The following is a 27,839-nucleotide window of genomic DNA, read 5'->3' as shown; positions in this document are numbered from 1 at the left end:
TTCTTTTCTTTACCTTTTTTTTTTTTTTTTAAACAGTTGAGCTCACTCTGCACAGAATTTGGTCTGACTCAATGGTTAAATCAGTGGGGTGGCATTTAAATGTTCTTTGTTGCTTCTGGTCCTTACCTACACCAAACCAACCCCTTGTCTTCCATGGCACAGAACTGCTCACATATGATGATTACAGACCTCTATCCATCTTTACGGACAGCAAATTCGTGGGTGTACTTGTGTGGAGCAAAGGGTTGGACTCGATGATCCTTGTGGGTCCCTTCCAGCTCAGGATGTCAGCACTCATTTCATATTATTTTTTATCACTCATCAGCATTAATATTTGAGAGTGTTCGGGGCTCAAACAGTATTCATTTTTACAAAATGCCAATCACTCAAAACCTTTTGAACTTCAGATCAGGGATTCCCTCATCTCACATCCTTTTTGTCCAATAGAAGCCTAAACCATGGAGTGCGTGGAGGCATTGCCTGGGTCACGGAGTCTCAGCGACGGCCGCTCTGCTGCGCGTGCTGTTTCCACTGGCAGTGATGTTGTATGCACAGGGGCTGTACGTTTCATTCAAACACAGCTTTTGCATGAAACCATGGGATCTCTTGGCTTGCTCAGTGACAATAGAAATACTTGCGTAAAGCTCGCAAATAAACCAGTGACCCCGGTGTGTTCAGTTCCCATGCAGACGGAATCGGCCGATGGAAAATGAGCGAACGCGGCACGAGCTGCGTGTGGGCGATCGTCGTGGGGACAGAGGCTCTGAACGCGTCGGTGAGACGTGTCTGCAGAGAGATGTCGAGCTGAGAACATCCATTCCTGCAGCTCTGCAGGAGCTTTGCCCGCTGCCGTGGCTCGGCGCCTCGCGGGGCAGCCGGGCGCTGACGTGAGTGACAGCGGTACCCGCCCCCGCCCGTGGCCCCGCGCCCGCCCGGTGCCGCAGCGCAGCGCCGTGCGTGGCCGCCACCTGGCGGTGTGTGCGCGGCGGCGCGGGCGGCTCCGGACGGGCGGAAATCCCCGGGCGCTGGAGCGTGCTCTGCGCAGCGCTTCGTTCGTGCGAGAAAAGCAGGGCTCGTGGCGGGGAACGGCAGAGCCGTGCGATGTGCTGTGTGGCACGGCCGCCTTTTAACCTTCCTTAGTATCATAGAATCACAAAGGTTGGAAAAGACCTCGAAGATCATCTAGCCCAACCGTTTGCCTACCACCAATGCTCATCATCGTAGAATCATAGAATGGTCTGGGTTGGAAAGGACCTCAAAGATCATCGAGTTTCAACCCCCCTGCTGAGTGCAGGGTCGCCAACCACTAGACCAGGCTGCCCAGAGCCACATCCAGCCTGGCCTCAAAGGCCTCCAAGGACAGGGCATTCACAACCTCCCTGGGCAACCTGTTCCAGTGCGTCACCACCCTCTGTGTGAAAAACTTCCTCCTAATATCTAACCTAAACCTCCCCTGTCTCAATTTAAAACCATTCTCCCTTGTCCTGTCGCTATCCACCCTTGTAAACAATCATTCCCCCTCCTGTTTATACGCTCCCTTCAAGTACTGGAAGAATGTTGTCCCTTAGCCATGTCCCGTGTTCTTGGCTCCTCTTGATGAGGCTCTTTGTTCCATGAGCTCCAGACTAAAGCAAACCACCGTGTCCCTGCACAGCTTGGCATCAGGGCAGAAATCTACAGACTTCATTTGAAAAACTAAACAAAACAAGACATCCAGAAGAAAACATTCATAGACCTCTTAACAGTGGAAAGAAAACCTGACTTTTGTTTTGTTTTTCCTACGCAGAACACTTGCATTGTCTTTTATGTTTCATTCCAAACAGTAGAAAACTTGACGTTTCTTCTAAAATTGGGCTTTCCTGCTGTTTCTCCTTTTCTTTTTCATTTTTTTTCTTCAGTGGAGCAAGAAGTCTCAGGAGACATTGACGGTGGAGAATGACTTTTGAAAAGGGAGAACTGCAGATGAGAAAGAATGCTGTGAGTCTCATCAACCCTAGCCGAGGAGAAGGGGAGGGGAACAGCCCCAGCCCCCGCAGGAAGGCTGAGGTACGGGCCAAGCGGCAATCAGAGTTCATGGCTAGTTGAAAGATGCTTTCCTATCAGCTTGTTATTATTATTATTATTATTTTAAAGCAGTTCATATTGCCTATTTGCTTAGCCTGAATAGAGTTAGGCTGAATAGAGTTAAGTAAGCAGTGTATTACTGCACAGTTCTTAGCCGTTGTTTATACAGAAAGCAGAGTGAAGCTATCAGTGTCTGAAAGGGAAAGCACATGCCAGATCTCTGCTTGCTTTGGGCACTGAAGCAGGAATGACTATTTAAATTTAACATCTTTAAGTTTATATACTGGAATTGGTGCCGGGATACCATGGATTACTGTGCATGTTTCTCCTGTATTCCTTAACGTTGTCACGTACTCCTTACAGTCATCTTAAGAGATGTTAACGGATAGAAATTGCTGCATCGTGTGTTGTGACATGTCACAATAAAATATATTCAGGAAGGAATACTTATCTGTCTATCTATCTATTTGTAATAACTCACCATCACCACAGCACAAAAGGTTTCCTTCTTTGCATCTGTGGAAGAAAGACCAACAAAGGTCCATCCTTGGTGAAACCTAAGCAGATGTAGGGTATCGTGGCACAGGCTGCCCAAGGAGGTGGCAGAATCCCCTTCCCTGGAGGTGTTCAGGAAACGTGGAGATGTGGCACTGAGGGACATGGTTAGTGGTATGGTGATGGTGAGCTGATGGTTGGACTTCATGACCTTAGTGATCGTTTCCAACCTTAATGATTTTATGATTCTATAATCACCTCCCAGCACTGCATCCTGTCCCCGAGGGGCTAACCCTAGACGTTTCCTACAAGTCACTGCTGCAGCTTCCAGCACAGCTTGCTTAGCACTGGGGATTGCACCTGCGGCACCTATGCTTCCTAATACAGGAAGCTGCGATGCCTTGTTTGCATTTCTTTCTTAGGGAGCCAGTTGGCTTAAATTCAGATGTTTTGACACTAGATCTGATTTCAGTCTTGAGGACAAGCGTAACTTCTACATCAGTTTTAGAAATAGGGCTTCAGTTCCTAAAAAGCCCTGAAAAATCTTTTCCTGCATCTGAATTTAAAGCATTCCACTGAAGAATTCTTCCCAGCTAGTAATTCCTGCTCAAGGACCTGCTCTACCAAGATCAGCACAGCAAATGACAGCCATTGCAAAATTGTCTTCAGCTTTCAGCTATTGTATGCCCTCTTCCTGGCTTGTGCATATAACAAGGATCCCTAACTAGGTTGGATAATTTGTGCTTCTTACAAGAAGCCCAATTGCATTGTCACTAGGGAAGGATACCACCCACAGCGTTGCTCATTGTGCATTCACACACCAGTTAGGAGGAGATTTTTTATTCAGAGGGTGGTGGGGCCCTGAAGCAGGCTGCCCAGAGAAGCTGTGGATGCCCCATCTCTGGAGATGTTCAAGGCCAGGTTGGGTGGGCCCTAGGCTGCCTGCTCTAATGGGTGCCAACCAGCCCATGGCAGGGGATTACAACTAGGAGATCTGTTAGGTCCTCTCCAACCTAAGCTATTCTGTGATTCTCTGAAACCTACAATTATTTGACACAGAGCTATGCATGTGAGAGAGAATGGTGCACCTGGATGACCAACTGAAGTGTCCCCCAACCTATGCTACAATGGAAGGCTGATTTCTACATCCCCCTTTTGGCCATATGACACAGCCTTGTCAACAGCTGGTGTAGTGACCTGACAACATTAAAAACCTTCAGGCTTCCTGACCAAGCAGGCTGTGAGCGTACAAACCATGACACTGGCACTGCCCATGGGGTAGAAGAGTAGGTGAAAGGTGCCTTGTAGGGGTTGCTCTGATCATTAAGCCACAGCCAAGGCTAACTAGTTGCATACTCTGCTCCAAAAAACAATCCCTCCCCTTCTAAGTTGTGGCCATTTCAAACCACATTTTTCTTCCCAAGTTATTTGGCAAGTGTTTTGTTCCTGGCATTAAATAAAGTTATCTAGTAACTCCCTCAAATATATTTACTTTTATTATGCTTTACTTTTGGAGATTTTTTTTCCTTTGAAGCCAGTAAGGGTAAGAGCTTAAAAGCTAAGATTTGAAGAAGAGGTATAAGTCAGAAACAGCCTTTAAAGGAAATTTGGTGAAACACCAGAATCTAGAAATGAAGACTAGAATGCAAATGGAATTTCCTTGGTGTTTAAATTTTCATGCTTTAGTAGAAAAACACTCTGCTTGAGGCAGGCCCAGAATTTTTGAGAAGCTGATGGAAGTAATGGAGCGTGACATCCATAGCTGGGACAAGGGGTCTATTGGAAGAAGCAAGCACAGCATCTTTAAGAGGTTGCCAAAACCTGCAGAAGGCTGACACGGACAGTTTCCTCTGAACTGCAGCTACAGGCAAGAGAAATGGTTGGAGGGCTGCTGAAGTCACAAAGATAAGAGCCTTCTGAACTGGTATAAGAAATGGCTGAGTAATAACATGGACAATCACAGAACTAATATCAAGAATCTCCAAGATCAAGAGCTTGGAGTAAGTATACAGACTATTGAGAGTACAGTCAGCTTACTTCATTAGGATGTCTACATTACACCTTAAAACTAAAAACATTTCACATGGAATGGCTTTAATAGGAAGAGAGCTAAAATCGACCAGCTAAATTTACTCTTTACAATATAAACAGGTACAGCTCCAAGGAAATCAAACGCTGCTTTGGAAGGAAATAGAGAGGTCACTCAGCACATCCCAGCTTCGGGGCAGTGACTGAACCACAGAGCTCCCACCACCTCATCCAAAAGCAAGGAGTGGCAGAAATCTGAGGAAGAAAATTCTTTTCCCATTGCAGAACTCGATACAGGAATCAGAATTTGACCATTTTTAATACTGCCACTCAAGCCTGTATTGGACTTACATCAAGCAGACACAGAGAGAGACAAGAAACAGTGGACGTGCGTACTTAGGATGTATGTCACAGATTTAAAAAACACCTAAGAAGGAGATGTGCTATTAGAGACGCTGTTGGAATAGAAAACCAAGGCATTCATAGAGCTGCCAGCATCAGCAAAAGCCTTGCCCCAGCTGCTGAGTGCCCCTACTGACTTTGGATCAGGCTCTGGATGGAAATTTCATCAGCTGCAAGAGCTACAAGCTTGCCAGACCTCATCAAAAAGTGACAACTGCAAATGAACTTTTACTGATGATCCTTTAGTTAGTTAAAAAAACAATTCCCCCTCAATCCACTTAGGTGATTTAAAACCTATATAGCGGGTAAACCCATAGAGTTTTAGGTTGAAGACAGTGAAGCACTTCTAAGTATAACATGCCAGAAAATATGAAGAGATCCTGATGGCTTGCCAAGTCCTCTGGCTAACGCACAGCTGAGAGCTGGTGAGCAGGACCCAGCTTCTCCTTCTGTAAAACTCAGCAGGGGGCTGAACTCCATCTTCCACCAGCATGTCTCTGGTTCCTTCAGTATTATAGTACCCAGTGAAATGAAACGGTTCCAGGAGAATGAACTGGAAGAAAAAAACAGGTGCTATAACATTAAAAAAAGCTAAGCACCGTACACATTTATTGGGGTTGCAGGGCAGCCATGTTCTCACACTACAGTAGGCAAAGGAGGTTGGAGCCATGCTGTAAAGCACTTTAGGGACACTGTTCCCTCACAGCACCAAGCAGCTCCTCCCCCTGCCCCCAAACTCAAGAAGTTACATGGGGTAGGAACACATCTGCCATCTCTGCTTTCCACTCAGTGCCCGATTTGTCTTCCACAACTGAATACAATCATATCAGCAACTAACACCTTAGCTACCTTCCTTCCAAATGTAGCTCAGCTCTTCAGCACAATGGATACTACATTCTCCACATCCAAGGAAGTAACAAAAAAAGAAAATAACATCTCCATTGGAACCCCTGTGATTTTACAGTGATTTTTGTATGGAGTATTTTTGCTAGCCAAACCTTCTGTGCTGTAAGGCTCAAGTCAGACTACAAGCCCAACTTCGGAACCTTACAGATGTGCCTTCAGCTGTGCCCAAATGAAAACTGACCACTCTCCTCCAGCTTTCCTAGTGCTCAAGAACACCGTGCTAAAGACATGGAATCTATGTATATACCTCCATCTCCAAGTTATGCTTAAATACAGTAGAGATCGCTACTGTAACTGCAGTGGCTAATACTGCTTTAGATGATACACACTTCAAAGTACTTAGCAAAGAAAACCAACAAACAGGGAGTTGCAGTGATGTAGCCTGGCAGAAATGTCTGTTGCATTGAGCAGGAAGCAGCAGCTGCTATTCCCATACTATTCATAATGCAGCAAGTGGAGTTTACTCAAGTTAAAAATATTAGCTGGAATTGGCATTTTTTCCCCTACTGGAGATGAAGTAAAAGCAGCTCTCTCACAGAGACACAACTCCTTTAATGCCTTCAGAATATGAAATAATTTTGCAAGTGATCAAAGCTAGATTCCACAGGCAAGAGGATTTTCCTTAATATTGTCCACTAGTGAGGGGAAGGACAGTGAGAGACCTTCTAGGTGACCTCTGAAAGGCTGTAACTGATCTTCAAGGTTGTGTTTCTCTACTCGTTAGGCAAAAGACAGTCAGGAGGCTCTAAAAAGCAGGAGCTTAACCCATCACCAAAAGCCATGAGAAAAGATCTGCCTGTGAAAAAGGCACAGACAGTCTGCACCATGGCAGGAGAAGCATTACCAGCAGAAAGAGAGAAGGACAAATTACGGTAACATACAGTGTGGTGGGCAGTTTGTTAGGAACTGCCCGAGCAACCTCACTACTGAATTCACATGTAAGGAAACTGGAAGAGACGTAGAGGACTCCAGAAAAAAAGCCTAGAAAGCCCTGATGTGGGAGGACAGAAAGGACAAAAACCACAAAAAACTCAGCTTGTCATTCTGTTTGCATCTGATTCCATAGCACACTAGGCTCAGTAGACCGTTCGGTCCTTTCCCTACTGTTAATAGACCTGATGTATAAACATCTGTAGAACAATTAGACCAGTCAGGATCAGCATTAGCTATAGAGATGGCCCCAACCAAGAACATTTGTAAAAACAAATTTCACAGCAATATGGTTAAAGGGTAATAAAATATGGCAACTCAGATTTTTGGCAAACGTTTTATAATTTTTTATATAAAAGTCTCAGTAAGAAACCAAGCAGAATATCTGATGGAAACATCTGCCTTACAACAAGTTCAAAGACAAACAAAAACAAACAAAAATAACAAACCATCCCACAAAAGAGAGGGGAGAAAAAAAAAAAAAGGATTCCAACCCCCCAGAACCCTTTGCAATTATAAACCAGAATATGAACAAAACACTTAAAATAATCTCAGATTGTTTGGCAACTCATCACATCATTACAAGAGACACATTTGATCATAAGAAAAGTTTAACTTTATATACAACTTCACTTGAACATTTGCTCTTACCAGAGTTAATATACATTAAAAAAAGATTCTGGCAATAATACCAGGTTCAATTTTTAATACCTGTGTATAAAATGTAACATAAAATGCTGAAGCTCTACAGTTAGGAGAAGTGACATTTCATTTCAATGGGTCCCTCTGTTGAAAAAGACAAATGCTGAAAGAACAGGTGTTTAGTTGCAAAATGAAGTTGCTCCATTTCAGGGTAGAGTTGGCTGACTGCAAATAAACCTAACCTAATGCTATTTATTTTTTGAGGTTGGTAGTAAAACCACAAATGAAAAAATATAATCTATTAAGATCATATTTTAAACGTTCTACTTTGTCACAAGTGGGAAGAGAAAGGAGCCAGGTTGCTTTCACTACGCTAACCTACTGCGATGCATGCGAAAAAAAAAGTTTTATCAACTGTCTGAGCATATTTTAGAGAACTTCAGATTTTAGACAGCTCTGGGGGAGTGAAGTTTCCTACTGATGTCTGCATAGAATGTAAAATATATAATTAAAAAACCTAAGGTATATACTAAAGTTTACAGACCAATGCTTTCCATATAATAAATAAGATGTCCGTTGTTGATTAGATTCATACACAGAGTAAAATACAACCTATTTTTACAAGTTTATGTACAAAGTGTATTAGTAGGCCAGGGGTGTCTCAGGAGTTGGAAGCATCTGCATTAGCATGTCACATTGGGTATCCCCAACTTTCCGAGTCAGTGATAAAATATATAACTGCTTTGTTTTTCATTCAGATACAAAGTAAACTTATTTTTCCATCTGAAATAAATGTACATAATATTCAGTATAAACAATAGTTTATAAAGCTGTTTAAAATGTAACTTAAAAGTACTGCATCGATTAACTTAGAGCTCTGAAACAAGCACGTGCAAATCCCTTTGCTTTAAAAAAAAATAGAAGCACAGATATTTTTCTCCTCCTTTTGACTCCTCCACAAACAGTACCAGCTGGTAGAGATTATCGCTTTGCTTTCTTTACTGGTGCCTCTTCTGTTTTTTGCTGGCCTTTTCTCCGTACTGCTGTTGGGCTGCCTTCTCTTTTACGCTTGGTAGAATGAACCTTTTGCCTAAAAAAAAAAAGTTTTTTTTTTTAACAATGGTAGCAGCTGGAAAACAAGAAGCGTGGTCAGGCACAATCCTGTTTAGATGATGGACTTGAGTGCTCATCTCTGATGAATTACCAGCATATATAACTTAAAAGCTTACTGTTAAATCTTCATAGAGCTGCACAGACCCTAGGGAGACCTTGCACATTTCTATCACATCTTAGTAAGGTACTGCATACTAGTTCTGCATGTTGGAGAGTGCTCCAGATGTGGAATACAGGGCTGAAGCACATCTCCCTCCTCTCTTCTGGAACGACTTGTGGATAAGAACAGCGTAGTTTACTATATTCTATATCTGCTACCCCCTCACACCAAGACAGAAAAATAGCAATAGTGGCTTAAGACTTGCATACACAAGAGGGAATAAAGTGCAGACATCATGTACCCTTACCTCCAACTAAGTATCATATATAAAGCCCACTTTCCTTCAGGTGCACAGCTTAAACTCTTGCCAATTTACAGCCATGCTAAATAATTAACATCAGGTGAACCGTGGCAGCTGATCAACGCATGATACACATCTGCCACTGTTCCTGACAATTGGTTTGAACACACCGTTGTGTTTCATAGTGGAGACAACAACGTATTTGATGTATAGCCTGTTTTACTATAAACTGCAAGACAAATAGCAACTGAGCATTGCATTTGTTGATCCTTTGGGATTTTACATAATGATCCCAATTTTAAAAATTAATGGGTGTATCAAGGATGGAGGAAAAGAGTGTAAGGACTCAGAAGTTTCTCCTTTCTTAACAGCTGATCTAAGAAATATCTTCAAGCATTAGAATCATGACATACTATGTTGCTTTAACTACAGGTGCTCTTTCCACTCCCTATTCAGGAAAGAATCACAGCTTTAGTTAAAATACTGCTTAACAGCATTTTCAGAAATGAAACTAACAACTTTCCAAGGAGACACACACACACAATCTAGTCTTGCAAATATTAAAGAAAGGAAGAAAAAACATAAACAGGAGAAAATCCTTTGAAAGCTTTTATATAACATAAAAGAACAGAACAAAGCTAGACTGATGTTCAGATTTTGAACTAGTATTTTACATATGAATGTAGTTGCTTCCAAAAGAAATAATAAAAGCGGCTTTAACTCTGATACTTACTGTGTTGATGGAGGAGATTTGTTAATTTTTGTATCACTTGGAGATCTCTTTTTTGCTGATAGTTTCTGTTGTTTTCTGGGAGAAACTGAACTCGGACTGCTGCCCTTAGAAGTCGCACGAGTGGTTGGCTTGCTGGACTGCATTCTGCAATAAAAAAGAATGATGAATGTGTACATAACAAAATACTTTTCCAAGTCACTTTCTGTTAGCATTCCGAGAGCAGAAAATTAAGACTGCACAGTACTTGCAACATATAAATCAAAGCTGCCAAAAGAAATGGTGGAAAAATTCTATTTGCACGCTTTAAGACACAGAATGCCAAAACTGGCTACTTCAATGACAATATTTAACATTTAGCAACAACAACAAAATCCTAGTTCAAAATCTGCAATAATTCTGCTACAAAAATGCCCACATTTAAAAAACAAAACTAAGCCAGAACATAACAACAAAAGAAGAAATGGGAACAAGTTGTGGAATCATTTGGTTATCCAGTACAAAGAATTCACGCTATGGCTTCAGTATTTATTGGTTCAAAAATACAAAAAAAGTGATTACTGGCAATCAGCTTCACAGTCTACAAGCCAGACTGCTGAATTATCAGGTTTTCTGACCTAAGTGAAACTGAAAACAAAGGGGCAGCCCCTTCCATTAAACTATTCCCAAATGCTACTTGTGAAGTGCAGAATGTTTGTGGCACTTTAAGACAGAGATGGCTTTGTTGCAGCCAGAGCTAAAACGTTAGTACTGGAAATCTGAGGAACAAGATAAACAAGAAAAATAAGAAAACCTGTAAATAAAAAGCAGATATTTCCACAAGCAATAGGAATGAAAACACTGATGTCTTACCTTTTACTAGAATTTTAGAGTTAACAGTTAGGTGAAAGGATGTTGTTCACTTACCATAACAGAACTGCTGTTCACAAAGTGGTAAACTTTCAAAGCTTTAGTCAAGAGGATGACCTCTGCTACACTTCCTTAGCATGCCTTTTTGCAGGCAAACTGCAGATAAAGAATGGCTTCTTGGAAGCAAGTTTCTTGGTATCACACAAATCTTTCGCAGTAAGATTTTTTTTTTTCCCTGAGCTTGCAGTTCACTAAAATATAAATGAAATCCTACAGTACTGCATACTCATGTATTCAGCTGGGCTAGTATTTGGAAAAAGAAACTGACACTGAAAATCGTATTTTTGCCTTGTTCTAATTCCAAATACCAAATGGTGAACTGCAGTCAAGTCCCTTTTAACCTGTCAGTTAAGTGTGCTCAGACCCATTTTCTGAGACATCACTGAGATGCAAGATTGCCAACAGGACCAATTATTCCCTTCTGACATTTCAAGCCTGTCTTTTCTTACCCTAGCAGTTTCTCATCTCCTAGCAATACTGAATCAAGGAAAAATATTGCCTCTTCTGCCTTGTTATTCACAATTAGAATAACAGCTATCTCCTGTCATACAAAGACTACAACTCCAGTTCCAACAAGACTTTCCATTCTTCATTATTGAAAGAAAGAAAAAGCTTATTCTCCCTTACTAGGAAAACTCTCCTTTTGCCTCTTCACCCCTAGAAAAGCGATACTAGAATTGGATCCAATATTATATGGGAAGTTTCAATCAATTACAACAAAACAAATTGCAAAGAAAACCTGAATACACAACTGAGAATAACGTATCAAAACTTGTGATCTGGGCCTCTACAAAGAGTTACCTTTGAGCCTCCAGTCTTGTGGCTGGTCTAGCCGTGGACTCATCTCCCTCATTGTCTTCGTCCTCGCCTTCCTCCTGCTCTCTTATCTCCTCTTCAGAAGATGTTAATTTCCGACGTTTTCTTTCTGGCTCCAGCATTTCTGTCCATGTAAAATTTTACACATGTGCTATAATTTTCCAAAAGCCCTCCAAAAGGATATGGACACTTAGTTTAGAAAAAGAATTCTATTCACAAATCCCATTTTAAGCAAGTAATTTTCCATTTCCTCTATGCTTCCAGTGTTTTTAATTCACACTTGTTTGACTTAATCTTGTTAACACATTTGCAACAGTTTACTTATGCAGCTCATAGCCAGAATTCATAGAAAATTCATGAGGCTTTATGGAAGCATCTGGGATGTAGCAATTTTGACATGAGATTACAGCAATTTACACATATTTACATAATATTTACACTAGCTGTAACTCAATGATTTTTCCTCAAGAAAGGAAAAATTGAATAAAGCTTATCTTATGGCTATCAGTATACAGAAAGGCACAGTAATATCTTTTCATTCTGCTAGGAATAGCACAGTTTCTTCTTTTTACCAGTTTCCTCTGACTGAACCAGAGAACGCCTGGGTTTTCTTCCCCTTTTACGCACAGTCATCTCTGCTTTCCCAGTTTCATCTTCCTGAAAAAATAAAATGGAAGCAAGCAAGGCAAGAACAATTTTAATAGAAGACAGACATTTTTAATTACAAACTGCATATAGACTTACAAATTAAATTGCCTGCACTTACATTTGCTGTTTCTTTCTTATTGGATACGTCGGTACCTAGAAAAGAAAGAAGAAAACTGAATCCTGAACTTCAGATATTTTACTAATCAGTTTTAAAAGGAATTCTTTCAAACTCTGTCAACTTTGCATAAACATCACAGAACGTCAGAAAACATTTATTGTTCCTAAACTAGAATTTGGCTTTGTTGCATTTTGTTATATACAGCCTGGCAACAATGATTAATTTAATTTTTTTTTTTTTTTATAGCAGTGAAGCTTTTATATGCCTGATGCTATATTTATTGCTTTGTTGCACATTTTTTTCTTTTTTAAACAGAAAAGCAAAAGTTACATATCTGTTTTGTTTATTGTCAACCAATAGCAGAATCAAGAAGAATTTAGATTGGAAGGAGTCTCTGGAGGCCATCTAGACCTGTCTGTTCAATGCACAGCTAAACTCAAAATGTGATCTTACTGCTCAAGATCAACATTCAATGCAATTCTGAAAGTCTCTAAAAGCAAAAATTATAAAGCTCCTCTGGGCAACCTATGCCTAACTATATCTACAGTGAAACACCAAGATGGCTGTAAGCTCAACAAGGGTGCACTTAAAACCTGACTAATACCTGGCATGCAAATTATGTAACTTCCTCTGTTGAAGAAGCCTTGTTTTTCAATTCAGTGCTTCTTACAGACTGGCCTGTCCATACAGAGAGAAATTTATGAACGCTATGAACCAACCTGGCCTCTCTCTATGACACATTGTTACCACTTCTACCCCAACTCTATGGTAAGAGGGTTTTGCAAAGTTTGAGGTTTGCCAAATGGAATTATCTGCAATACCGTAATGATAAAAATCCCCAGTCATCGAAGGAGAGAAGCATCCTAAACAACAGGAAGTTTTTACATCATTTTTAATACCTCTTTTTCTGCCATAAAATTGCTGTCTATTTTTGTTTCTGAAAGCTAAAAGTAAGGCCAAAAACTCCAAACTCATTGCTGCTTAGACCAACACAGCAAATACAGAAGAATGTCAATTCAGTGCATCAAAAAAGAGATCTCAAAGCAGAGACATATTCTAAAATTCACGTGCAGATTTTTTGAAGGGGTGTTGTTAAAAATACAGGAAAAAGCTTTTACATAGAAGCAAATGAAATAAAGCAGAAATGTGTACCTATTTGATGAAGCACCACAATAAAACGAAGAGTAGCATACTGTATTGAGTATTTTACACAAACTAAGTCTAATTAACATATTAAAAGGATTTATTAATTCTTATATGTCCTGACGACAGATATTTAAAATTCAGGTACATTTTGGCAAATGTATTGCACAATACCTTGTGACAGAAGACAATTTAACTACAAGCCACATCTTTCCTAACAGGCTCAGTCTTCTCTCAATATGTGAAAATGTTGTATTTTAGCCTCAAGTTAAGTATAAAAACAATTAGCAATAATAATAAAAAAAAGCCCTACTAACTTTTCAGCAGCAATTAGTGCAAAAATAATTTTAGTTTCAAGCCCAGCGTCAGTTGTTTCTACTCACAGAGGAAGAGTTCTCCAGAGAAGTCCTTTTCCACTACTGAGTACTTACACAAGAAAACTGTTAAGGGCAGATGCTGCTTCTGGAAGCCAGTTGTTTCCAACCACATGAGTTGCACTGACTGAAAACTCTGCTTCCCGTTATGTATGTGAATGTGGCTCTATCGTAATGCCTTGTACAGAACCCCAAATTAAGAGGGCTGCTCAGAAGGATTCCACTTTGTTTTGCTTAACTTCCATAGGTTTTCAAACCCTCTCCTCACATGAATGCTAACATATGATGAAGTTTCAAAAGATAATTCATCCACTTTATAAACTTAACGCAGCTGTGACATCAGCAGCCTTTTAAAAAACGCAGTGTTACTTAACACACTAAATTAAGCTTTAAGTACATAGTCAAGTGTTTGTCCTTTTATTAAGAAGTAACCCAGAATATAGTTTTATACCCTTCTCACATTCTTGCCTCTTCTCCTTGTAGCTGATAGAAATCACATACCACACAACCAGCTAGGCCTTCAGAAACAATTCTGATGCCTACAGATTAAAGCTGACATTTAACAAATGGAGTGAAAATAGGAAACAGTCTGTATGTACAGTGCAGCAAGATGAAAGTCTCTGTAGAAACCTAAACTTTTGGAAACTCCTGAAGATTTTTTCCTCTGTTTTCTTGCAATAATGTTTGTATTAGTTTACAAGGCATTTTTCATCTTCCTTTCAGGTTTGTCAGCTTCCTGAGTGGATTTCAATATATATATATAAATATTATATAATATAATATCTTACATTATATTAATATTATATATTTAAATATATATTATTTCTATATATAATATGTATATCTCAATGGCTTTTACTAAAAAGACATCTGAACATCAAGTGCAAGTACAGACTACTTACCTATTGAAATTAACTACACTGCTTCAAATTAACCACAATTTTACCTCTTACAAGTGACAGGTGTTTGAACGAGAAAGAGAAATAGAAAAATCTCTTTTTATTTGACTTCAGCTGGTAGCAATAAAAGTATTTCCAACTAACGTTAAGCAATCATCTTATAAAGATTTTACAGTAGTTGTGATAGGGGAAAGAAATATCCCCTAAAGCTGCCACTGACCTCTTCTGACTCATATCCACAGATAATGTAATTAACTGAACATAATTAGATTTCTTTCCTATATGTATTTTAAAACATAATGTTTAAGAAGGACCCATTTGATATCCCCTTGCATCTCTCATGGTTTGCTTACCTCTTTGAGGACTTTTCCCTCTAGTTGCAGAGGTAGGAAATTGCAGCTAGAATCAAAAAAGAAAGACGACAAGTCAGAAAAATCCAGATTTGTATTACAATAACACAGAAACTCATCCCCATTCATAGTAGAATATATCTGCAAACTTAAAAAAAGTGAACATTCTAATCAACAGACAGAAAGTTTGCACTTAATTACACCCCAAACAAATGACATGATAGTAGTTTCAGAGTAAATCACAACGGAAGCCATTACAGTAATAGACACTAAATTAAAAGTAGTTTCAGTGAAATATATTTTTGAAAACTTAATGACAAAAAGCTTAGTGCAGTCACTTTATGTAAGCACACACACACATTTACAAATTATAGCACCAGAGGTTTCTATTTATTCAGAACACAAAGAAAGCCAGGTACAACTACGCAGTCTCCTGACTGTTAATAAAATCCAACTGCTTTAATCAGTGAAAGACTACATTAAGATGTCTATGCCATCTTTGAAGTAGTAGCACATTCTCAAAGCAGCCTGAGAAGACTGTCTTGCAAAGACAGTATGTAGACTTGCAGAACCATTTTCTCAGATGGAGGGCAAATACTGCTCCTCCTGAAACCAGCCTGTAACTGACTGGTACAACTACCCACCATCACTAGGTGGTAAACGACCCTTAAAATGGTTAACTAGAACAAGACAATTCAGTTTCAGTACTGTGTAATCCAGAGGGGATTTTAAATTAGTTTTAATTCTTATTTGGAACAACAAAACAAACGAAACCAAAACAATTACATTTCATTGAATTAATATTTAAAGAGACCGATCAGATAAATTGAATTCTGAAACAAAACTGTACCAGACCTGTAGAAGGGACAGGACCCTGAACAGGCTGCCAAATACTGCATGGACAGAATAAACGGGGACAGGAGAATATCTGCTATTTACAGCCTAGGTAAATTCCCAAGACTTTTGACAACCATGCCAGCTGGTGCCTCACCATGCAAACAGGCAGAACGCACAAGTGTCAATATAACTTTTTTGTTTTGTTTTTAATCATTACCACTTTTCTATGCAAGAATTTTTTGCTTGATCCATACTTGATCACAGTGCTGTAATCCAACTGGACTGCAGAAGCACTTTCAACAGAATACTTACTTATTTAGCAGTGACTATGCTTCACATGGGTTAAGAAATCAAGATATTGCTGAGCTTCAGAAGACTGAGATGTTTTAGGAATGCTTAACTTACTAGCAGCGTGTCTCTGTCTTCTGAGTTAACTGTACACAGTGTAATACAGATAGCACAAGTTTATTCTAAAGATCTTAAGAGCTACTATATACTATTATTACAATAGGCTCAGTAAAGAAAAGAGCCTTACATTTTCTACATTAAATCATCCTCAATCATTGGCCAAAATTATTCACAGCACAAATTAAAAGACATGTGCGTGTGATCAGAATTTCATCCTGCTTGCAAGTATGCTACTAGATAGCACAACTATGCTGTACTAAGATCGATCCTGTTATTTGCAATGTTCAGACTTACTAGTATATTTTGCTTATAAACTCTGTTATTATCAGGAGTTCTTGTATGTTTAGTGTGAACTCAGTTATCAAGCTTGCTACAGAATGTTTCTGAAATACTGTTACCTGTTAAAGCAGAAAAATGGATCTCATGCTTAAATGCACCCAAACAAAATAAAGGCACTTACATTGCCAGTGCTCATATCAGCTTTTGACTCCCCACCTGAGGGAAGAAATACGAATTCAGAACTTGAATATTACTATTTTTATTCTTTCTCCACACAAGTACTATGAATTACTTACCACCACCAGGCTGTACAGCTTCAACAGGATGTTTACGAGGCCTTCCTCTTTTCCGTTTTACTATCACAGGTTGATTTTCCTACCAAAAAAAAAAAAGTATTTCAGTTACTACAACTAACATTCAGTATTTGAGCAATATAAGATAAAGACTGCTGTCAACATAATGTGATACTAGCAGAAATAGTGCTTGTCTGTTTCAAAATGTAACATAGGTCAGGCAGGTTTTGTAAGAATAGACATTGCTTTTAGCTTCAAGGAAGAAAAGAAAAAAGCTCCCTACTTTGAAGCTGTTGGAGTTTAAGGTATTGAGGACGCCTACAAGTAATGAAGATGGTCTGAGCATCTCCAATAACAGAATCAACTCTCTTTCATATAAAGAGGAGAAATAAGCGCCTCATTCAGCACTTACTAAAGTCTAGAGGTGTCCTGTTCCCGTCATTGGTGACTCAAGCACTGAATCTACAAACGTAGTAATTTTTTCTTTAAATTTTAAAAGCCCTTCATCCACTTTTAATGCAGAGGCAAAAAAAAAACGAAGTCACAAAACACAAATCTTTATAACTGTGTCCACTTCTGGATTCAGACAACAATTTTATTACTGAACATACATTCTATATTCAAGATGTTCAGAAATACTTTTACAACAACCACTGCAGAATATCACAAGTATATGGTTAAAAGATAATAGAAAGATCTTAAAAGATAATAAAGAGCTTAAAAGTTTGTGAATTATAATATTTTCGTAAAGTCAGCTTAGATTTGATAAACTGATTAACTGTACACATGTCAATTATGAAGCTTCCAGGAAACATGATTTGTATACAATTCTATACAGTTATTTTATATACATTTGTAAGCACCATTAAATGCAGGAAGGAAATTACTTCTACATTAATAACAACCACTGATGCCTTATGGTGTGTGTTTACGCTTTGTGACAGATAATTACAAGAGTCTTCAGCACTTTAGAGTACCAAAGAAAAACCCAACAGTATTTCTACAGCTATTTACATGTTGGTTAAATCCGAATTTTAATATTGCTGTCAGCAAAATACAAAGTACTTGATTTCTGTCTGAACCGACATTATCTCAATTACTTAACATGAGTAAGACCACTCACCTCTACAGAATTTTCATTTGATTCTAGGCTCTGCTTCGTCTTTTCAAACATTTCCTGCTCAACGGTAAATTCATCTTCACACACCGAAAAAAAAAGGAAATTGTGCATCTTTATTTTATTAGACAAAGAAAAAGGTACAAGCCACGACCCCTGCACTAGAAACGTTATATCATTCAATGGCCTCAACTTCAACTTCCCTATAAACTTTCATCTTGTAGCAGCAATATGTTGGACTGCCAGAATGCCTCCTTCACACTAGATGATTTAGAAGTGACTTTTAATTTAAGTTAAACAAGCTACTATTTCATTTCCTCCCACATTCCACAGAACAGGAACTTGAGGATACAAGCTCATTGCAAAAGAGTTTCAGATTTTTCAACATAGAGAGTGTGCACAACCATTAACAGCTCTCTCACTGTCTTCACACAAATACAGACTGAAGTTGCATCCAAGTCAATATTAGCACTGCGGCCATGACTTTTTTTTTTAGTGTTATTATGAAGTCAACTACAACAGTTTAAGTCGCATACTCTTTCCTGGTTGGTTTTTCTACATAAACAAACATGACTGTTTTTGATGGTGCATTTGGCATGTTTTTGACTCTCCTTTTACTATTGGTTTGAGTTAGAAGTTCTTGCCCCATGTCCTGAACTTGTTATATCCCTTTCCAATTGTCTACTTGCAACCGGCTTCCCAGGCTGCACACTGCAGCAGATGCGTGATATCCCTGTAACTCCTTATCTGGGTCAGGCTGTCACCAACAGGAGCATCACATTTACTCTCACCATTAAAGGAACTAAGAATAACATATTACTTGGTAGCAGGAACAGAATCCAACTAGAGAATTTATGCAATTATTTGGCCGGGACTGGATTTCTCATTCCTCTCAGAATTATTCAAATGATACTAGCATTCAGTATGGGGTCAGAAGATTGCAGAGATTGTTTATTTTCATTACCTTTTTCTTCCACAGCACTTGCAGGAGGTGTATGTGTTACATCAACTTCTTGGAACGCTTCTGCTGTATCACATGAAGTAATTTCCTGCATTATTTTGAAACAAAGAGCATCTTACTACAAATTAAAGATCACTGTCAGTTACTTGCATTTAGAAAAAAAGCAGTTATTTTATTTATCAAGGTTTTATAGTGTCTCTTGAAAACTTTGATGCTGAGAACCTTAATCAAAATCAATAGGTGAGATAAAGCAAAACATTCTGCACATACTCTTAAAATGGAGATTATTTTCCTTAAGTACCTGATCTGATCCAAAGGGGATCAGTGCAAATACATAATTCAGGTCAAGTCTGATATCATTTTGTAGATCTCAGATCAGTATAACCATCAAGATGATGAACTTATTGGACAGTTGGGCTCCCATGGTGCTCCCCGTGATCCCAAGCTCTTAACTACAGTGCAAACCGGCCCATAACACATCAAAGACGTACTATGCAGATGATTGCATAGAAGAACAAATCTCTGCCATTTTTTTGAGTACTTCCTGAAAACTGAGTATCATTACATAGTCATTTTCTATTCAACACAATGTAAAAGTAATTAACAGTTAATAATGAAAATACCTCCCAAAATAAGTGCTTATTTCTATAGCAGTTTAAGTCTTATTCACATTACAATTACACAACATTAAAAAAGAAAAATGTTTTCAAAAATACCTTGACATTAATAGGTTGTGTTTTGGAACACTGACTTGGATCACCATCTTTTCTTTCATCCTGAGCATCCAACGGGCTACCTATAAAAAACAAACAGTTCAAACAGTTCTGCATTTGTCAGATTTGATACGGCTTTTATACCAGCACACTACTGAAAAGATTTTGAAAAGCAGCATCTTAATTACAAAGCTACAAACAGGAAGTTAGGCTAGCCTCTCTTGGTAAAGGAATATAAAAAAATTACATGAAAGAATTCCATATTTCTTGCTTTTTTTTTAATTTCTTGATATGATATCTGTCAAATTTCAACACCAATCTCATCTTCAACCCAACCAAAAAAAGCAGGAAGCGCCATGAGGTACACTGTAATGAATACTGCATGGTTTCCAATTACTCACTTCATGAAATCAATGTTCTTGGGAGCAGAATCATAGAATAAGAAAAGTTATCAAAGAAATTACATTATCAGTTAGCCTAATGCAATTTTTTGTTGTTCTGATGCTGCAAACAAACAAAAAAAGCACAAAAAATTCTAGAAAGGTTTTTTGCAGTAAGTTTTTGCTGCAGTTATGAGTGTAGCTTGAATAGATATTACATAGTCCCATAATGATTATGTTAACAAAATGTCTAAGTGAATAGATTAACTTAAATATTTAGGCCATTCAATGGACTACCTTCCTTCTCCCCTGATTCTAGACAAAGATGTTATGCTAAAACTTCAGCCTTCCCAGTCTAATACTAGAAAAAACCAGCCTCACAACGCTCAGTGAATGGCTAGATATTTCCCTGATGATTAGCTTTCTTCAGCTTTATATTCTTCCTGTTTTTTTTCTTTTAATGATAAAATCAGTAATTATTTTACAGATTAAAAATAAATTGTTCCCTCTATGATCAAAAAAACTACTATAAAACTTTACTGTGCACTATTGAATTTGTCACCAAATATCGATAAAAACATTAAGTTATATCAAATATGTTGAGCTGTTTTCAAACAAAGATTAATTGCTTTGGATTTTGGAATTCCCCATTCTACTCTTTCCTTAAAAAGAGAATTGCATGGATTGATCACAGCAGGACTTTCTTTGGCAGCAGCAACGCTTTACACATATTTGTGTAGCTCTGCATCACTTACATTTTTCTTTGTCCATTATTCCTGATGTTTTACATTGTATTACTCTAGATTGATGTTCTTCAGTTATTTGGGTGTCTAGGTTTTCCACCTATGAATAAAATATAAAGAAATATAACTCCTCACCTTCCCCCCCCCTCCATCGTTAGGTTTATAAACACAGAAGGGAAAAAGTTATAGCTACTTGCTACTTTTAAATAAAACATGTACTAAACTGGAAGGTAGTGGTATTACAAAAGCAGTTTATTCACAGAACTCCAAGAATGTTACCATTATCATGAAAGATCTTCTAACTTGTCATATTTTCAGATTTTTCAACTGATTTTTTTAATGAAAAATGCTTAGTTTTAATTAGGTATCCAGCTACGTGCTGTAAAAACAATATATCATAGCAATTTACATCAAATATTTTCAGATTTAAAATAATGACGCTCTCCTATATGCAGGATCAAAACTGATACCGTACTAGAACCAACCAGCACTGTAATGCGAGAAAGTTAATATATGAATAGTAATTTATTAATTTTATACAAGTTAAAGAAGTCATAAACACTTTTTTTTTTTACTGTCATCTGTGTTCAATATCTTGTTACTGCTCCCTAAGAAAAACTTTGTACTGCAACTTTCCTAATCATCCTTACAATTACAGGCTCCATGTTCTTGTAAGATTGCAGCGAACTGCATCAAAAGAACAGCTTTCTAGTTCTGACTAAAGTCCTCAGAATAATCCCTATTTTTGTCCTCTGTTCTCAAAGAGGACAATTAAGCTTTTGTATCAGCTAACAATTGTGAAATAGTCGTAGACTGTTAAACAAGACAAGATTTATTTACTAAATTCAAAAGAGTAATTGGGCATCAACATACACAGCTGCACAGTCTCAATATATATAGGCTCTGCTTATACAAGAAACAGTATTTTCCTTTAAAGAATATTTCATGTAAATAGAAGTAAATGCAAGCAAGAAAAAAGCAGCATAAACAGAGTAAATTAAATAAATCTTACGTGAATAGTTTCTACAGCACTGTTCTTCTGCAGTGAATCTATTAAAAATAATAATAAAAAAAAAAACAGAAATGTTCAGCAATAGCAAAGTGTGATAGTATTTTCTACTTCACCTCTCTGAAATGGTTCTAAAGTACCTGAAACTGTGGAACTTATTTTCACTACTGGGAATATGATTCACCCAAGGACTTTAATCTTCTCTTCAGCAGTATTTGAGCAAACTTAAAAAACAAAGAATATGGCTTTCCAAAGCATAGGATAGCTGAGAATCACGTTAAGGCTAAAACATAGACAATCGGGACACTGTGACCTTTGAAATACCTTGCAAATTTGAGATTTCACATGTAGTTTTGGCATTTGAGTAAGTCAGAGTTTTATCCATCACAAATCTAGATGCTACATCATAGGATGAAGCAAAATACACTGAAAACTAAGTTGTAACATTGGGTTTGGCAGAAAACTGATGTTTGCATAATTGTAGCTGTGACTCTGGTGATATAGTGCACACAGAAGTTGCTGGATTGCTAGGCTCTGTTGTTCTCTAACTGTATCTAATATAACAGAGCCATAACCTAACATAACACAAGAATCTGGAAAATAATTCTAAATTATGGAAACTAATGAGCCCTCTGCACCTTCTAAAGCTCTTTCATAGAAGTACAAAAAGAGAATCATAAAAAGGTTGCTCTATGAGAAGGTTCTGAATTAATATTTTTACTTAAAAACGCTGCTAAAGCAGTCCAACCAGTTTTTCTTTCAGTTGCAATAAGAACACAAACCTACAACACAATGGAAACACTTTTACCTGCAATTTTATACAACATGTAGCTCATTTCTTAAATCTTCATGTTTTAGAAACAATTTATCCACAGCTATACAGTATAGTGGCACAATATCTTTCAATTTTTAAAGCAGCATCAAATAAAGAGCTAGATCCTACCCACTCAAACAGCAATGATTTGTTTACATTCCAAAGAATCTTGGACTACTAAACTACTGTGTCTGCTGTTCATACTCATGACAGGACACACATTTGTCTTTTAAACAACTTCCTTTTACGTACGTTGGGCCATATGTATATATATAAGCATATATATATATATATAAGATTATTGTGCGGTGGAAGAGAAAGAAAAAGCTCTACGAAGAGCCACAAAGCATTATTCTTCGATGTGTGTCATAACCAAGATGATTTACACAACAAATGGATTTTTGTGAAACATTTTACATGGAACAAGATTATCACAGACAGTTCAATCTGCACATTTTTAAGTGTAAGTATTGTCTGTCTGTGTGACTGCATGAAATAAAAGTGGCGCAGTTTTTCAGTCCCTTTGAATAAATCTCAAAGAAGAAAACAGGTCATAGTTTTGGATGTGGTATCCTGAAGGCCGCATTTACATTTTCTTTCTTGTGAGCAGAGCACGTCTCTTATCACCGTAAAGAATATGCTACAGCATTAAACAAGGTATTTGATGAACCTCAAGAATAAAAAGGAATCTAAAGCTTGACACCAACACACATCTACCACCTTGCTCAATTTGTTCCCTATTTGGTATTGGTACACACACAAAAATTTACAAGTGAGATTTACAGTGTGTCCTTTCAATTTATGCTTCCAGCAACATTCTGTAAGAGGAAACGCATCTTTCAACTCTTCGAACTCTACAGCAGTATTGTCAGTTCCTCCTAGAATTCATTTTAGTTTTGCTTGTTACTCCACTCACTGAAGACTATCTCTCATCTGGTAGTGTTGTAAACAGCTTTGTAAAGCATCTGGAGCACAAAATCCATCAAGATGGGAACAAAGCAGGGGTTTGTTTCTGCTTTAATAGGAAAGCCAAACAACTGCAACACACTTTAAAATAATGTGTTTCTGGCAAAAGGGGCTTTTTTTTCCCCTCCATTTAAGAATAATTTTATACACTGAAAAGGAATTACTGAGCACAGACCTAGAGTTGACTGGGATTTCTAGCTAGGTGACTGACTACCTGCTTATAAGTACTCTTCAAACTTCAGTGGATGACCAGAAATACTTTAAACTTCTGCAGAGCAGGACAGAACAACAGGAACAAGTAAATAGGTCAATAAAATCTTTCTGTTAATTCTCTGACTTGATCATATAGCACTTACTTCTGTCACATCCCCAAAACACCTCTCAACACCAGAAATGAGGACGTTTTAAGTTTACAAAGAAGCAAGCCATTCTTTGGGGAAGTTTCTGTACTTCACCTGAGCAAAGTTTTTCTCCTGTTCAAATATTTATTATTTTCCAAATAGAACACTAGCAGTCTCTTTTTTTTTTTTTTTGAATTCTAAATGCTTTCCACCTTTCTTTTAATACATCATAGTAGAAGACTTATTCACCCCCCTCTTTCTTGCAGACCAAACTCAAAGGCACAAGAGTTCCAAAGCAACTTCCCTGCAATGCAACACGAACTCCTAGAAGCCTTTCATGAAGGTTTCCGCAGGCTTTGCTTCAATCTCTCTAGAGATATTAAATCTAGAAATAACACCTTATGAGTAATAGTAGTAGTAAGAATCACCTTTTTGTAGCTCTTTAATATGAAGATCCACATATACTTCTTCACTTTTTGGACTTTCAGGCTGTGGTGGCTAAACACAAGATGAAAAGAAACAAAAAATATTACAGACATCTAGTACAAATACATTTCATTCCCCTCTCTCATATAATAATGTCTATTGTTTCATGATGTCTAAGTCTTCAAAAGCATTCTTTAAGACAGTAGTACAAATATTAATAACAGACTGACAAAGATTAGTTGTATTACTGTTGAATAATGTAAAACCATGAGCTTGACTACAGAGTTAAAGCTGGTACAATAAGAACAGATGAGTTTAACAACCAGATCTCAAGAGAAATCTCAGGAATTCAAGGTGCAAATTCCTATTCCGAGAGGAGCTCCAATCACAGTATTCTAGAAATGTTCACATACACAGAAAAATACGCAACTGCAAAGCATAACAAAGTATAGTGAAGCCTTCCCAACTCAGGCCTTTTTTTCTCTTCTCTTTTTAATACAAGCTGAAGATCAGCTGTATGTTAAAAATGCATGGATAAGTACACTTAGCAGCACATAGCATAAGTCAAACCTAGACACGGTAAACTGAGACACAATGCCACGTGAACATAACCATACTGGCTGTAGGACCATCTTACGCTGGCAAATAGTACAGCCATTTGTAGGGGTTACTCAAATCAATAAACCCCACTAGACCAAAGATGACTCAGGTTTTCCTGAAATGCATTTCAGGCATTGAATCCATGATTCAAGAAAACTCAACTGGTCTGCCCTGGAGCTGAAGACAGCATCCCTGTGCAAGTCCCAGGTGACCCTATTAGAGATGCTTGTGAGTTTCTGAACCACACTCTTAATCAAGTGAAACATGCACTGCTATTCATTTTGTTGTATACCGCTTCAAAACACTAAACTGGTGACTGTCAAACGTAAGCATTAAGGCATATATGACTATTTTACAAGTAATATCACAAGCAAGTGTACAGTATGACTCATTCTAATAAAAAACAATCTTGGATGTTACTGTCATGGAAGGAAACAGCTAAGGAAGGGAACTGGTTTTACTACGGAATAACATGCACATCACACAACTTAAATGCCAACTGTTTAAAAGAATACAGACGAATATTCTCAAAAATGACTCTTTGAAAGTTTTTAAGTACAAATGCAGTTCTTATTGAACAGAAATAAAAGGTTTAGTAAGAAATCCTAGAAAATAAAACCATACAAGAAATAGTAAAGAAATTCAAAATATCATAAATACCTCTTCAGTTCTCAAGTTACTTTCAAATTCTAGTTCTTCTGCCAACTTTGGTAAAGCTCCATTATTGCCTAATGAAATACAAACATGTTAAAATTATTAGATTACATTGCCCATGCTACAGTAGGATGCTATCCTTTAGCATCATCTCATGAACACAGCACGCGAAGACAACCGCATCTTGAAGGCAATGGAAACAATATCAAGTTTGTCTGCAGCAAACAAGTTTTAAAAAAAGAAACTCAGCATCCGTAAGAACACAAGTACTTCTGTTTTCCTTAAATATAAGATGACTGGTGAATATAGGCTGTCAGGACTCACAAGTAATTATGACTTCTGTCTTTGCCTTTTCTTTTCCCCTACATTTTTCCTTTGAAAACATCAACAGATTTTCTGACCCAATTCCAAATAGCAAATTACCTCTGTATTAATGAGTGCATAGGCATGAGCTAATACTAATATTTTTCCTTAAGCGACAGTTAGGTCTAAACCCTTAAGCTCTAAAACCACAACCACTAGAATTATCTAATTTCCATAGACTCACTACTTCCTGTCAGCGACGGTTGTTTCACAAAACCTTAAAACCCCATCCATTTAATTCCAGATGGGAGCTCCATGCTTTTAACACCTGAAAAACAAGCCATGCAGACAAAAACTTCACATGACTTCTGCAGCTATTTTGGGCACATATTTTATAAATGAAGGCAACTAGAGAACAAAGCCAACCCTTGAGAAAGTAGACCCAAACTCACATGGTAAAATTTTAGTGCATTTTTGAAACAATAGGAAAAGTCAAATGCGAGAAGGAAAAGGCTTTTAAAACAAACAATTGAACAGCATCAGTCCATTTCCATTGGTGTACACAAAAGTAGGAAGATTTCTCTACTGACTTTTCTACCATTTAATTTCTCCAACATTTACAATGACTTTGATCTTCAGTGTTGCAGTTAATCTGAAGGATAAGAAAGGGTGAAAATAGCAGAATGTTCATTATGTGGTATTTTAAGGAACTTACAACCATGTAAGTTCACTTGAAGTTATTACTTTTGAAGAAAAATGGAACTGGAAATAAAACCATGATGTCCTTAGTGCCATACGTTATCGTAGGTTTTGTACCTAAAATAGATATCTAAAATAATTGCTAACCTAAAATATTTATTTAGGGTCACTGCCCAATTCCTCTAGTAACATGAAGGATGACTATTTCAAGTGTATTAGTGTATTCACCAGAAAATAAACAGAAAATTCAGTGTAAGAGTTCAGTGTAAGTGTGTCCAAGCCTGGGGCCCCCAGTACAGGAAGGATGTGGAGTTGTTGGAGCGGGTCCAGAGGAGGACCACAAAGATGATGAAAGGGCTAGAGAACCTCTCCTATGAAGACAGGTTGAAGGAGTTGGACTTGTTCAGCTTGGAGAAGGGAAGGCTTCAGAGAGATCTCATTGTGGCCTTCCAGTACTTGAAGCGAGAGCTTACAAGCAGCGGGGGCACCAACTTTTTACACAGTCTGATAATGAGAGGACAAGGAGGAATGGCTTTAAAGTAAAAGAGAGGAGATTTAGGTTAGATGTTAGGAAGAAGTTTTTTCATTTTTGTTTTTTTCTTTCTTAAACTCAGACGGTGTTAGGGCGCTGGAACAGGATGCCCAGAGAGGTTGTGGATGCCCCCATCTCTGGAGGCGTTCAAGGCCAGGTCAGATATAGCACTGGGCAGCCTGATGCAGTGGGTGGCAACCCAGCCCATAGCAGGACAGGTTGGAATTAGATGATCTTTAATGTTCCCTCCAACCTAAGCAATTCTAAGACTATAAAGAGAGTGAATTTAAATATCATTTTTTAAAAAAAGTCCAAGAAAATCTGCAGTTATGATTAAGGATGGTCATTCTTGATCTCTGAAGATCACTACAAAGTCACCATTTTTCAAATGTTGAACATATGTCCAAATAAAATATATCCTCCTTCCTATAAACGTACTTTTGAATTTCAGAATGTTAGTAACAAAACCTATTTATAACTCCACGACAATTACCTCTTGCAAACAACATATTAGCTCATAATTTTAAGTTGATACATTTTAATAACCTTTCTGCAATCTAATAACATTTAATTTCTTTCAACACTCCTCAGATACTAATTTCTTCAGTCACACCGGTACTGAGAGAACTACATGCTTAACTATTCTTCATCAATTCTTAACTAGCAAGTATTTTGCAAACTACAAAGAAGTCTGGTATATCTGAACAGCGTAAGTTATTACTAATTCTAGTCATGGTAAAAAAAACATTTATTAAGGACATCTATAAACTCAAGAGAGAACAAAATCCCACAGAAA

The 27,839-nt window shown here is 37.8% G+C and overlaps 1 protein-coding gene across 1 annotated transcript in view; it reads right to left on the bottom strand.

Moving 5' to 3' along the window:
* The window catches only part of BOD1L1 (biorientation of chromosomes in cell division 1 like 1), a gene marked incomplete at its 5' end in the record, with an annotated part of 36,992 nt that continues 16,309 nt past the window's right edge, over positions 7,157 to 27,839 (bottom strand). The window contains 15 exons of the mRNA XM_021395512.1: positions 7,157 to 8,557; positions 9,715 to 9,858; positions 11,422 to 11,560; positions 12,009 to 12,093; positions 12,203 to 12,237; positions 14,972 to 15,017; positions 16,674 to 16,708; positions 16,789 to 16,867; positions 17,909 to 17,982; positions 18,867 to 18,951; positions 19,580 to 19,659; positions 20,712 to 20,799; positions 21,712 to 21,749; positions 24,258 to 24,327; positions 25,516 to 25,583. Coding sequence (XP_021251187.1) covers positions 8,449 to 8,557; positions 9,715 to 9,858; positions 11,422 to 11,560; positions 12,009 to 12,093; positions 12,203 to 12,237; positions 14,972 to 15,017; positions 16,674 to 16,708; positions 16,789 to 16,867; positions 17,909 to 17,982; positions 18,867 to 18,951; positions 19,580 to 19,659; positions 20,712 to 20,799; positions 21,712 to 21,749; positions 24,258 to 24,327; positions 25,516 to 25,583 — 1,175 coding nt within the window. The remainder of the gene's footprint in view (positions 8,558 to 9,714; positions 9,859 to 11,421; positions 11,561 to 12,008; positions 12,094 to 12,202; positions 12,238 to 14,971; positions 15,018 to 16,673; positions 16,709 to 16,788; positions 16,868 to 17,908; positions 17,983 to 18,866; positions 18,952 to 19,579; positions 19,660 to 20,711; positions 20,800 to 21,711; positions 21,750 to 24,257; positions 24,328 to 25,515; positions 25,584 to 27,839) is intronic.

This window comes from Numida meleagris, chromosome 4 (genome assembly GCF_002078875.1).
Source record: "Numida meleagris isolate 19003 breed g44 Domestic line chromosome 4, NumMel1.0, whole genome shotgun sequence".
In the NCBI taxonomy this organism is placed as follows: Eukaryota; Metazoa; Chordata; class Aves; order Galliformes; family Numididae; genus Numida; species Numida meleagris.
The sequence above is the reverse complement of the archived record's forward strand: the minus strand, read 5'-3'. Positions and strand labels throughout refer to the sequence as shown.